Here is a 13,654-nt window from a genome sequence, read left to right as displayed (position 1 = left end):
AGGAACCCAGTTCCTCTAGAGACCCATCTAGCAATTACACAAGATCTAAGATCGCACGCCATGTGGATGTGGTGATTCAGGCTGGTTAAAATTATGGCATTTACTTGGCAGTTATTATAGGTTTAACCTAATTGTGAATAACAGAGAGATTGCAATAGAGAGAGTGTATGGCGTGAGGTCGTCCAATATGGGGAATACGATGTGGACTCGATATGGAACTCGAAGCCAAGAGATAACGACGACAGCTGTATGCATGGCTTGCTTTCATTTAAATATAAAGCCCTAAGCATGACCTAGTATTAATTAGGAGTTTCGTTTTACCATCGTCAATACCCTCATCCCATTCTGCACATACCATGCTGCGGCAAACTGAGACACAAGAACGTCACTTGGTTCTCCTCGGAGACCAGGTGGGCAATGTTTCTTTGCTGGCGAAGAGATTGCTGCTAGATGCCCCTCAGAGTGTTGCTCAGAGTGATTTTGTCCGGGATGTCAGCACTACGTTGAGCTCTTTGAGTGATCGACTTCGTCCGTTTCATCGAGAACACCTACCACGCTTTGACACTGTCCATAACCTCGCCACTATATATAACGAAAGTAATGGAGCTTGTCATCCCGCCGTCGCCAGCACTCTTCTGGCGGTTGTTCAATTCTTGCAATTGTTTCGATATTACGAAACAAGGGCTCGTCAACCCGAAAATCACGATGAAATATCGGTCGTGGGTCTCTGCACCGGATCCTTGGTCGCAGCAGCATATGCCTGCTGCGCATCTCTTGATGATCTCAAAGCTCTGGCTGTGCCCACAGTTTCCATCGCGTTTCAGATGGGTTTGCAGGTAGCAACTGCAAGCAGCATGCTGCACGAGCAGGGCACAACATTGGAAAGCTGGTCAACGGCCATCTCAAAAATGAGTGAGGATGAAGTGCTTTCGGCTCTTCAGCTTTACGATGCCGGTGGTCAGTTATCGCTCCGCCACCGATGTTTTATTAGTGCGGTTGGCCTCAATGGCGTCACCGTCAGTGGATCACCACCTGCTTTGCGTCGGTTCACGGAAACCTTGACGGATTCCGATCCTAGAAAAAGGGTTAGAGAACTGCCAATCTACGGAGCATACCATGCGTCACACATACACGGAGTGTTGGACTTTCCCAGCTTTCTCAACCGCGCGGGTGTTGACTCGGAGTTTTTGGCTAGCTTCCCAAAGAGGAAGACTCTCCTTTGTCCACTGACAGGAAAGTCGGTGGATAGTCCGAACTCTCTTGGTTTATTTAAGAGCGTCGTACATCACACGTTACAAGCACCATTGCGCTTCGATCTGGTGGTTGACCAGTTTGTCACCCAAATCCAAGCAAATGGCACCACCTCTGTCACGCTCCATGTGGTAGGACCAACTACAGCCGGTGAAGGCCTTGCATCGGCACTGAGATCGAGAACGGAAGTAACCGTTGTTACTCGGGATTTGATCACTCTTGATTCCCGGAAGGATCAGTTCCAGGCATCAGGCGCATATCATAATGCTCCCCTGGCTATTGTTGGTGTGTCGGGTCGATTTCCCGGTGCAGAAAGTGCCGAAGAGTTATGGAGTGTTTTGGAGGCTGGCCTTGACATGCATCGAGTGGTAAGCAAATCTCTCTGTTTTACATTAACAAAATGTTTACGAGTCAAATTAGATTCCCAGAGATCGCTTTGACGTCGAGAAGCATGTAGATCCCAATGGTAAGGCAAAGAACACCAGTTGGACCCCATACGGTTGCTTCATCGACCGACCTGGCGACTTTGACCCTCGATTTTTCAACATGTCCCCAAAGGAAGCCCTTCAGACAGATCCCATGCAGCGGCTCGCTCTTGTGACAGCTTATGAGGCATTGGAGATGTCCGGATATGTTCCCAACAGAACACGATCAACGGCTCTTAATCGCATTGGAACCTTCTATGGCCAGACAAGCGATGACTACCGCGATGTGAACTCATCACAGGATATTGGAACTTATTTCATCACTGGTGGAATCCGCGCATTTGGACCTGTAAGTGACGCGATACTTATTCCTTGCTACCCCTACGAAATGGCTCACTTATCCAGGGACGAATCAACTACTATTTCAAATTCGAGGGCCCAAGCTTCAACGTCGATACTGCCTGTTCCTCTAGCTTGGCCGCGATTCAACTTGGATGTACATCTCTCTGGAGCGGTGATTGTGATACAGCAGTCGCTGGTGGATTGAGTGTGCTCACATCCCCCGATCTCTTCGCGGGATTGAGTCGAGGCCAGTTTCTCTCGAAAACCGGATCATGCAAGACATTTGACAATGATGCTGATGGCTATTGCCGCGCTGATGGTGTAGGAACAGTTGTTATCAAAAGGCTTCGTGATGCCGAGCTCGATAATGACAATGTTCTCGCGGTGATTCTTGGTGCTTCGACGAATCATTCGGCACAGGCAATAAGCATTACGCACCCGCATGCTGGAACACAGTCTAAACTGTATCGTGAGATCCTGCAGCAGTCAGGTGTCGATCCTTTTGATGTTGGCTATGTTGAGATGCATGGGACCGGGACGCAAGCCGGGGATGGAACGGAGATGAAATCAGTGACGGATGTTTTTGCTCCTGCTCACCCTGTCCGACCTGCAAACAATCCATTGTATGTGGGAGCTATCAAGGCAAACATTGGCCATGGAGAAGCTGTAAGCACTTCACCAGTTTTCCATTTCTAGTTCGAAGAATGCTAATTCAAGGACAGTCATCTGGAGTCGCATCCTTGATAAAGACCATCCTGATGTTCAAGAAAGGGGTTATTCCCCCGCATGTTGGGATCAAAAATGAAATCAACAAGGGATTCCCAGATCTTGAAGCGAGAAAGTAAGACTTGCGATGGCATGTTCACATGAGTGTCTCTGATATTTTCTAATAGTGTCCGAATTGCGATGGCCAAAACCCCCCTGCCGGCACCCAGAGGCCCGAAGCGAACGGTACTGGTCAATAATTTCAGCGCCGCTGTAAGTTTGAGTACTTCGACATCAGAGGAAAGAACCAGATGTGCTGACCACATGATTAATAGGGCGGCAATACTGCGCTGTTGATCCAAGAGCCCCCTAAGCCTGATAACTCCGAAAAAAAAGACCCTCGTCCCTCGCATGCAGTCACGGTCTCTGGACACACAGCGGCATCGTTGAAACGCAACTTGGAAAGACTGATTGCATACACTATCATTGAGCCAGAGATTTCACCAGGAGACTTAAGCTATACGACAACTGCTCGCCGAAACCATTACGCTTTTCGATTAACGGTCGCTGAGCCCACGATTGAACGGATTCGAGTCGCTCTGCAAAACAAACAGGGACTAACGCCATATAACTCACTTCTGTCTAACCACAATCCCTCAGTGGTCTTTTCCTTCACTGGCCAGGGTGCAACCTATGCCGCCCTAGCCCAGGAGCTGTACACAACATCGACTCAATTTCGCGCGGATATCTCGCTATTTGACGGAATTGCAAGGCAGCAAGGATATCCATCTTTCATCCCACTGGTTGATGGGGCGGTCCCTGATATCAATCAGCTATCGGCCACCCAGACCCAGGTTGGATTAGTGTCCATTCAAATTGCTCTCGCTCGTTTGTGGCGCTCATGGGGAGTGAAACCCACCGCAATCATCGGTCACAGCCTCGGCGAGTATGCGGCTCTGCAAGTGGCTGGTGTTCTTTCCATCAGCGATGCCATTTTCCTCGTTGGTCACCGGGCGCGTCTCCTAGAGACCCACTGCCAGCCGTATACCCATTCCATGCTTGCCGTATCGGGAACATCTGCAGTTATTGAAACCCTGTTGTCCGCTTTCTCCGAGGAAGTCGAAATTGCTTGCTCAAACAGTCCCCGCGAAACAGTCTTTGCCGGTAGAAGAGAGGTGATAGATAAGTTGGAGGTGCATTTATCTGGCGCAAATATCCGTTGTACTAAGCTGCAAGTTCCTTTTGCGTTCCATACGGCGCAGGTTGATCCCATTCTTGATCACCTGGAAGAGATTGCCAAGGTGATTAATTTCGGCGCACCGCAAATTCCTATATTGAGCTCGTATCTTGGCCGTCCGCTCGCTACGGACGACCGGATTGATGCAAATTATATTCGCCAACACTGCCGACACTCGGTCCAATTTGGCAGTGCTTTGGAGTCATCCCTAGATCAGGGCCTAGTCAACGAAGCCTCCGTGTTTATTGAGATCGGCCCCCATCCAATTTGTTTGGGCATGATTCGAGGCATATTGGGCGACACACATCTCAAGATTCCAACATTGAAGCGGAAGGAAAATCCATGGAAAGTGATCGTGGGCGGTCTAGCTTCCTTGCATGACCAGGGTTTCTCGATAAACTGGTCCGAATATCACCGCGATTTCGACGACACACATCATCTTCTCTCCCTGCCTTCCTATGCTTTTGACAACAAGAGATACTGGTTGGAATACCGAAATGACTGGACGCTTCGCAAGGGAGATGCTTTGCCCACCATTGAACCTTCTAACCACGCAGTTGAAAAGCCATCGAAACTGACAAGCTCTGTTCATCGGGTCGTGGAAGAGAACTACAATGGTTCTGATCCAACCGTGATCTTCGAGACGGATCTCTGTGATCCCCAGCTCCACGCCGCCATTAGTGGACATCGTGTCAATGGTTCTGCTCTTTGTCCATCGGTCAGTCAATTCTCGCTTTGAACAAGACCCCAAAGACAATGGCAATCGCTAATATAGACCTGTAGTCCATCTACGCAGATATTGCTCAGACGATCACTCATCATATCCAGCAGCAAGCTCAATCCGGCATTAAATTGGGTGGTGTTAACGTCACCGGTATGGAGGTAACACAGCCATTGATTATCAAGTCGCCTAGACAAGATGAGAATCGCATCTTGCGGGTCGTTGCACACGTCGACAAAACGTCTCAACAGGTTTCTCTTGAATACACCTCTATTACAGGCGGCCAAACGGTAGCAACCAAGCATGCCATTTGTGTTGTCGAGTATGGCTCGCCAGAAAAGTGGCTTCGACGTTGGTCACATAGCCTTCATTTGGTCCAAGGACACATCAACGAACTGGAAAACAAGGCGAATCTGGGAGAAATCAATAAAGTTACCAGCCGCCTCGCTTATCGACTTTTTAGCAGCCTAGTGGACTATGCGCCTGAATACCAAAGGATGAGTCAGGTTCTCCTGGCGGGCGATCTTTATGAAGCTTCCGCCACGGTCAGCCTGGATGAACGAGGTGATGATGCCTCGTTCCAATGCAGTCCTTACTGGATTGATTCCTTGGCTCACCTGTCAGGGTTCGTTATGAATGGCAATGAGAACATCAACTATCAGGAAGCTGTTTACATATCTCATGGTTGGGAGAGTATGCGATTTGCCAAGAAACTGGTCCCTGGTGGTCAATATCAGACCTACGTTCGAATGTTACCGGTAGACAAAACAATGTTTGGGGGCGACGTCTGGATTTTGCACGAGGGAGAAATTGTCGGTGTGATCGAAGATCTTCGATTCCAACGCGTCCCACGAAGCATTCTTGATATGCTTCTCCCTCCGATTCGGGTGAATGCCGCCAAAGAGACCACCAAAACTGTCACCCCGAACAAGAACAACTCGCAGCCAGTCATTCCGAAGGTTCAAGCTCCCATCACGCAAGTCGGAAGCAACCCAACCCGGGAGGTTCAACGACAACCTGAACAGCCAGCTAGCTCCCTGCTTGACTTAATCGCCGGAGAGCTTGGTCTAGCGGCATCCGAAATGTCTCCCAATGATAATTTGAGCGAGCTTGGGGTTGACTCCCTTATGTCTTTAACACTGGTTGGTCGGCTTCGCGAGGAGATGAACGTTGATATTACCCACAGCAGATTTCTTGAACTTTCTACCATATCTCAACTTTTGGATGTTCTGAATGAGGTACCACATACTGTCATAAATGATCCAGTGGGAGATGGTCCCCCAAAGGATCAGGTTGGTCACTACAGTTCGTCTCCAAGTTCAGGGTCTTCGTTTGTTGAGGTCATCACACCAGATAGCTCTGCAGATGATACCTTACGTCTCGTGAAACACATCATTCTGGAGGAGACCGGTCTCGCTGAGGATGAGCTAGAAGCAACAGCAGACCTTGGCTCTTTGGGAATCGATTCTTTGATGAGCTTGACTGTCCTAGGAAAGATCCGAGAAGACGGCCTTGAGCTCCCTATGGACTTTTTCCTCCAACACACAACAATGAACGAAGTTTCACGAGCTCTGCTTAGCAGCAACGACAATTTGCAGCCCGAAGACATTTTACGCTCCACTGATGAGAAAGATCTTGAAGCAAAATCCATTCTTCTTCAGAGGCGGTCTAAACCAGCAAGCAGCAAAACCCTTTTTCTGTTCCCCGATGGCTCAGGGTCCCCGGCGTCCTATGCAGGACTAGAACAGCTTCATGAGGACTTTGACATTTACGGTCTCGTATGCCCCTTCCTCCATGATTCGGGTCGCTATACCAATGGTATCGAAGATGTCGTCAGAATATTTCTGTCTAAAATCAGAAGGCACAGTCCTTCGGGTCCCTACTATCTTGGCGGCTGGTCTGTTGGTGGTGTTCTTGCGTATGAAGCGTCTAAACAACTCATCGGCGCCGGCGAGAAAGTGCACGACCTAGTTCTTATCGATGCGCCATGTCCCACAGTGCTAGCCCCCATGTCTACCTCTCTTATCGACTTTCTCAACTCCATCGGCGTCTTAGGCCAAACACAGAGCGATGGCTCCTTACTTCCGGGTTTAAAACGCCAACTTGTCCTTGATCACTTTGACGCAACTGTCAAGAACCTTGGTGCCTACGATCCAACTCGCTCCCCGATATCGATTGGTTTATCCCCTCGTACATCCATTATATGGGCCCAAGAAGGTGTGTGTGATGGAATAGATGACCCAAAACTGAAGGCAAACCCTTCACTGGCTACCGATGCCACTGCGAGCTGGATTTTAAACAAGCGCACTGACATCGGCCCCCGAGGATGGGAATCGCTTCTATCAATCAATAATATTTCTTCCTTCTCTGTCCCTGGGAACCACTTCAGCATGATGCATCCCTCCAATGTAAGTCTTTTCCCGGTATTTCTTAGAACCCCCTTACCCCCCTTACTCTCTCTCCAATGCTTACTTGCGGTTTTGCAGATCGGAGCACTCTCCAACCAGTTGAAGTTCATTCTAGCTTCTGCTAAATAGCAAAACCCGGTGGTCCGTTGCATCGGTTGCGAATTTTTGGTAAACTAAAGCGGATGTAAGTGTTGGGGGCAGTTGGCTTTACTTTTTCTATATATTTGATCATTTCTGAATAACATATTACCATCAACATCATCACTCTCTAATATTTATTCACAACGGTCTTCGAATTGTCGATGAACATTGCTGATTTGTATTAAATTTTATCTGAAGAATTATGTTCATAATCGTCATGGTTCGCCCATAGGAATCGCAATATCTCACGCTGTCTTGGTCTCCACATGCTCTTCATATTGTACTTGTTCCTTTTGCACCGCGACCTTGTCAACCATTCCACGTTTTGTATCTTCGCCCTCAAACAGATAAGCCAGTTCTTCAAGCGTAGGACCGGCCGTCTCAACGAAGAAGAAGTAGACCACGAGGAAGACAATGAGCACCCAGACACAGTAGTAGATATAGAACTTCCAGCCAAGGCTCTTCAGGCCAATGGGGTTGACGTAGCTTCCAAAGATGGATGCCACCTGAATAGTGAGGAGGACAAATGCCCATGTTTTAGCGCGCATCTGAAGCGTCACAACTTCCAGCGAATAAGTGACAATCAGATTGGTCCACGCGAAAGTATAGAACGCCTGGAAGAAGAAGATACAGGCAATAACGACACGACCGGCTATCAAGGAGTTCTGCTCAAGGTACTGCTGGGCAGCAATTGTCCACACGACGAAAGTGACAACAACACCACCGGAACCGGTGAGGAAGAAGAACCGACGGCGGAATTTATCGATAACTAGTGCAACGAAGATCGCGACAATATACTGCCAGAGAGTGACCATTCCGTTCATAAGCGTGATTTCTGACTGAGTCTTTAGGCCCGTATCTTTCAGAATCTGGGTCAAATAATTCGAGACGAGCAGGTTTCCCGAACTTTGACTAAAAACGGCTGTAGCAAAGCAGAGGAACAGGCGCTTGAGATTGGCACGAGAGGAGAAGAAATCTTTCCAGGTCATGTTATTTTCTGCTTCCTTGTCGATCGCTTGCTGGATTTCGGCGCACTCCATGGCGACGAGATCCGAGCTGGGGTCACATTCACCGTGGAACTTGATGAGGATCTGGCGGGCTTCTTGGGTACGACCCTTTGCAATTAACCAACGGGGAGACTCGGGGCAGAACCAAATGAGACAGAATTGGTAGGCCGAGGGGACAATTTGGATCAATGTAGGGAGCCGCCATGACCACTGACTGGTTATCCTGTAACAGCCATATGTTGCCCAGGCTCCAATTACATAGCCAAGAACGATGGAGGTGTTGTAGAAAGTGGTGACTTGTACACGTTCCTTGGGGTGTGACAACTCTGTGATCAAAACAGGTGCGCCCATTTGAATGAGCGAAGATCCGATGCCTAGAACGATCTTGCCGCCAATGTACATGTTCAAGGAAGTGGCAAAGAACTCGACAATCACACCAATAATGATAATGGCAGATCCTAAGGCAGTGGGTAGACGACGACCATACTTATCACTGATCCAGCTGAGAAAAATAAACGGGATGACACCGCCAATGGCATTAGCGGCGCCAAAGAATCCCAATGTGGAGCCTTCTGGATGTCCAAATCGATCTTGCCAAGATTCCAAGACTTGCATGCCGTTTGTCATGGACTGTGATAGATTGTTAGTAACAGCCACTTCGGTCTTGAAACATCGAAACTCACTCCATCAATTCCAAGAGCCGCACTTGCTAGTAGGGACGAAGTGAGCAGAAAGTATAGCAGAATGCCATTCTTCCGTCGCCAGAAAGGTGGCATGGAGACCACGTCAATGGACGAGACAATTCCCTCAGCGGCATGGGCGGCAGCAGGAGCCATTGTTGCAGACTTTAACTTGAAAGTCAGAGACAAATGGAGTAGGCTTGTCAATGATCGAAAGATGGGTCTTAGCCCGAAGGCTTCCTTGCACTTCTTATAGAAGAGACAGCCGTGTGGAGACAGCGAACTCTATACACTCCGGCAGCCCTAAAGGTGTTCATGTGAGAGAAATCGAATGTGCATTTCTGTGGGGAATTTCCCCGTGGGGAAAAATGCGACAAGTCTGGAGATTTCGGGGAATCGGCGAAATGTCAATTTTGCCGTTTATCCTTCGATGGGATACCCCCTCCACTTCAACGCCACAATTCTCCGGCTGTAACAGCTGTAAAAGAATATAGCTTTGAATTCCGCCGCAGAGGTCTGTCACCTTCTTCTCTTTCAAAGTACTTCACACTGGTTCTGTGGTTCTGTGTTGGACATTGCCAATATGTCAGTATCATTGCCTCCCGATTTTGAATGGGGATTTGCAACAGCTTCATATCAGATTGAGGGAGCTGTGAAGGAAGGTGGGCGCGGAGAATCAATCTGGGATACTTTCTGTCATCTTGGGCCTACAAGGACCAAAGGAGCCAATGGAGACATCGCTTGTGACCACTACCATCGATTTGAGGAGGATTTCGACCTTCTCTCCAAGTACGGTGCAAAAGCATACCGATTCTCAATTTCCTGGTCACGGATTATTCCACTAGGAGGGAGAAATGACCCAGTGAACGAATCGGGCATTGCGTTTTATGACAAACTCATCGATTCACTGCTTGCTAGGGGAATCACGCCATGGGTCACTCTCTACCATTGGGATCTTCCTCAAGCCATTCATGATAGATACGGAGGTTGGTTAAATGTGGAGGAATCACAGCTTGACTTTGAGCGGTACGCACGAATTTGTTATGAGAGTTTTGGAGACCGAGTCAAGAATTGGATCACACTGAATGAGCCGTGGATTGTTTCCATCTTTGTATGTTCCTCTGAGTCCCTTGTTCTTTCCTTTGTTTTTCTCCATTTCAGGAAACAGCTGACACATTGTTTAGGGATACGCTACTGGTGGAAATGCGCCCGGACGAAGCAGTATCAATCCGCAGTCCACAGAGGGCGACACTACTACAGAGCCGTGGGTTGTCGGAAAAGCCTTGATCATGAGCCACGCTCGCGCCGTCGCATTGTATAACCGGAAGTTCCGCGCCTCTCAACAAGGAAAGATTGGAATCTCCTTAAATGGCGACTACTACGAACCTTGGGACAGTCAGGACGAGCGCGACCAGCAAGCTGCTGAGCGCCGGATGCAGTTCCACATTGGATGGTTTGCGAACCCTGTTTGGTATGCTTTCGTTAAATTTTACACAGCACCAAAAAAAAGAGTATCACTGACACCTTCAACAGTCTAGCACATGACTACCCCGAATGCATGAGAGCACAACTCGGCAAGAGACTGCCTAGCTTCACAGAGTCGGACTTTGCTCTTCTCAGAGAGGCCGACATGGACTTCTACGGAATGAACTACTACACCTCCCAATTTGCCCGGCATCGGGACGAGCCTGCGCTCGAGACCGACTTCATGGGGAACATGGATGAACTACAAGAAAACAAGCAAGGTGTATCAGTCGGAGAGAAAAGTGGTGTGCATTGGCTCCGGTCAACCCCAGAGCTTTTTCGGAAGCACTTGACGCGAGTATATCGTACATATGGCAAGCCTATCTATATCACAGAGAACGGGTGCCCATGTCCTGGTGAGGATAGGATGACATGCGAAGAGGCCGTCAATGATACCTACCGAATCCAATACTTCAATGACCATCTCGATGCGGTCGGAAGAGCACGCGCTGAGGATGGCTCTAATATCAAAGGATATTTCGCGTGGTCATTGATGGATAACTTAGGTATGTGTCTTGATTCTTAATTCAAGATATTTGATCTAACCCCTCTTCCAGAATGGTCCGATGGATACGGGGTTCGCTTCGGCGTTACCTTCACGGATTACAATACCCTGGAAAGAACACCGAAGCAATCTGCTTTGCTGCTGAAAGGCATGTTCGATGAACGCATGGGTGTGAATGCTTCCGGGTCTCAGTAGAGCAATGAGACAGCTTCTGATGAGCCTATAGCACACTGTAAACAACTGGATGAGACTAGATGAATATTATTCTGTTGGATATTACGCAATTGCCCTCGAAATCTTCTTGAGAGTTCCGTATTGTAGCTGGTAGCTGTACCTTCCAAAACCTAAGACATTCAAACCTGTGTTAATAAATATAAATTCATTGAATTAATCAATCAAGTTTCGAAAATACCCCAGTCCAAGAAAAGAAAAATCTGGGGCTTTCGGAGAAATGGGGAAATGCGCGGAGTATTTGACCGAGGCTCATCCTCCATTCCCAACTTCCCAACTGCCCTAACCTCCGACGAGTTTTCCCGAAACAGAAGATGTGATGGCCAGCCCTGTACCTCGTTCACGCTCATCGGCTAGAGCATGCGATCGGTGCCGTCGGAGAAAAGCAAAGGTACGAGGCGAAAATTTAATCTTACCCGGTCTAAACTAAATTACCATAGTGTGACTGCTCGGGTGAATCGTCAATATGCACCAACTGCCGTCTGGCTCGGACACAATGCACATTTAACTTGCCAATCGCCAGACGTGGGCCCAAGTCGAGGCGACAAAGGTCGCATGATGTAGCTTATTCGAATGTTCCACATAGTCCCCTGGCACCGGCCTTACAAGTACCGGAACACGACTCAATAACTCAAAATCCCAGTCCGACTGTACCAGTTGCGGTTCCGCTAGACGCATGGGACACCGATCTCTCGATACTTGATCCCGCTCTATCCCCTGAAACAGTGCATACAGTCCAATCATCTATTTCCGATGTCGCCTCAGCGAGAGTCACCTCAGCGTTACAGCGATGGCATGCTCTGGAACAGGTGCTTTCCGTGCACAATTCATCAGCACATCTAGAGCGTACTATCAATCATTGTTTCGAGCTATTCTTTGAATATCTCTATCCGTTGACTCCACTTGTTCACGAACCCAGTCTCCGAGATGCGTTGGGGTTCTTCGTGACTCAAGGAAGGAATTCGAGAGCCGACGGCCTCATATATGGAGTGAATAGTCTCAAATATCCAGAGCTGTGGCCGGATCTTTCTTTCACTTTGATCACTGCCGTTTGCGCAGAAGCGGCCTTTCTCCTTCCGAAAGACATCTTTCCCGAGGGAGAGGGGATGGCAGACATCTTTCTACAAGCCTCCAGAAATTGCCTGGCTACATATCTGGAAGCTGATCTTGAATACCCAAATGCCAACTCGGTTGCTATTCGATATTTCCATTCCAACTGCATGCATGCGGCTGGCAAGCCCCGACTGTCGTGGCACATCTTTGGGGAAGCTACCCGATTGGCCCAAGTGATGCAGATGCATGAAGAGGATTCACTACAGGGACTCACCTCTCTCGAAGTAGAATTTCGCCGACGGGCATTCTGGATTGCCTATATTGGCGATAAATCCGCAGCTATTCTGAATAACCGTCCGATTACCATTCACAAATATTCATTCAAGTCTGGCATCACCATCGGCTACCCCACAGGCATCGAAGATGAGACAATCCTGACACCGGGTAGTGCTGTTCCAGATGCCGAGAGTACTCGAAATAGTTTCATTGCAGGATTTAATGCAAACATTCGGCTCTGGCAAAGTGCATCCGATTTGCTTTTAGAGATGCGATTGTTGGATAGCCACAAAAATAAAGATTTACTTCCTCGTCAACCTCCCACAGCAGAAGAAAGTCAGAGGCTTGACCATCTTTATGTGCTTTTTGCAACGTCTCTCGATGACTTGCCTTCCTTCTTGCAATATGACCAGCTCATGTCAAACGCCAATAAAGACAACCAACGCCTGTCTAGGCTCACGAAACTACATACCATTCAAGCAGCCAACGTCTACGTCTCGCTACACTGTCTGAAGATGGTAATCACACAGAAATTTGAAGAGTTTAATTACTATCCTCCTGCGCCAAATGAAATGCTATTACTACGGAAAACTGACATTGCGCGCGATCTTCTGCGGGTCATTCGTGATGCCCCTTTTTGGGCATTACAGATTAACGGCGAGCCATGTGTAAGCGGCCCCTTTCTTCTGCTGTCCCGGTGTCAAATGAGCGAATTCTGATGGCCATCTAGGTAGAAAAGATCAGACTCATAGGAGCTTGTCTGCTCGAGATTATCGATCAACATGAAGCATCACCTCTGTCGGCTCGAGCGCGTAATGATCTGTCGGTGCTCCTTGATATACTGACCCGCTTAGACTCGAAAGCATCAGACACATTGCGCCGATTGTTATGAATAAAATTCATGCTATGAGTCAAACGGGGGTGTATTAAGTGATTAAAATTAGATAGTATAAGTACAAAATAGAAAATCTGTCTAGAAATGTGTCTCAATAGGGAACTAGCTGGTGCCTGAATCAAGTAAATGATCAACGTCTGGGGAACATTCTTAAATTCCTCACGCAATCTATAATTTCCCCGATTCCCCGATTCCCCGATTCCTTCGGCTAATTGACCCCAACAAGAATCTCGGGACCCTATAGTGGAAACAG

General features: G+C 48.2%; 4 protein-coding genes across 4 annotated transcripts; 3 read left to right on the top strand and 1 right to left on the bottom strand.

Annotated features, from left to right (window-relative positions):
• Positions 1–356: 356 nt before the first annotated feature.
• On the top strand, positions 357–7,218 carry N7537_004790 (type I polyketide synthase; the record flags this gene model as incomplete). The annotated part of the gene is made up of 8 exons (XM_056895847.1): positions 357–1,619; positions 1,672–2,025; positions 2,082–2,684; positions 2,741–2,859; positions 2,912–2,996; positions 3,059–4,678; positions 4,744–7,089; positions 7,168–7,218. The coding sequence occupies 8 exons, from the start codon at positions 357–359 to the stop codon at positions 7,216–7,218; spliced, it is 6,441 nt and encodes a 2,146-aa protein (XP_056755595.1).
• Positions 7,219–7,475: 257 nt separating this feature from the next.
• N7537_004789 (putative MFS hexose transporter) lies at positions 7,476–9,073 on the bottom strand (the record flags this gene model as incomplete). Its single annotated transcript, XM_056895846.1, has 2 exons — positions 7,476–8,867; positions 8,921–9,073. 2 exons carry the CDS (start codon positions 9,071–9,073, stop codon positions 7,476–7,478), a joined length of 1,545 nt encoding a protein of 514 aa, XP_056755594.1.
• A 427-nt stretch (positions 9,074–9,500) lies between these two features.
• N7537_004788 (glycoside hydrolase family 1 protein) lies at positions 9,501–11,141 on the top strand (the record flags this gene model as incomplete). The annotated part of the gene is made up of 4 exons (XM_056895845.1): positions 9,501–10,028; positions 10,102–10,388; positions 10,451–10,947; positions 10,999–11,141. 4 exons carry the CDS (start codon positions 9,501–9,503, stop codon positions 11,139–11,141), a joined length of 1,455 nt encoding a protein of 484 aa, XP_056755593.1.
• A 396-nt stretch (positions 11,142–11,537) lies between these two features.
• Positions 11,538–13,398, top strand: N7537_004787 (transcription factor domain-containing protein; the record flags this gene model as incomplete). The annotated part of the gene is made up of 3 exons (XM_056895844.1): positions 11,538–11,546; positions 11,618–13,174; positions 13,237–13,398. The coding sequence occupies 3 exons, from the start codon at positions 11,538–11,540 to the stop codon at positions 13,396–13,398; spliced, it is 1,728 nt and encodes a 575-aa protein (XP_056755592.1).
• Between the last annotated feature and the right edge of the window lie 256 nt (positions 13,399–13,654).

This window comes from Penicillium hordei, assembly GCF_028827395.1.
Source record: "Penicillium hordei strain IBT 12815 chromosome Unknown utg000002l_segment0_segment0, whole genome shotgun sequence".
Classification (NCBI taxonomy): Eukaryota; Fungi; Ascomycota; class Eurotiomycetes; order Eurotiales; family Aspergillaceae; genus Penicillium; species Penicillium hordei.
The sequence above is the reverse complement of the archived record's forward strand: the minus strand, read 5'-3'. Positions and strand labels throughout refer to the sequence as shown.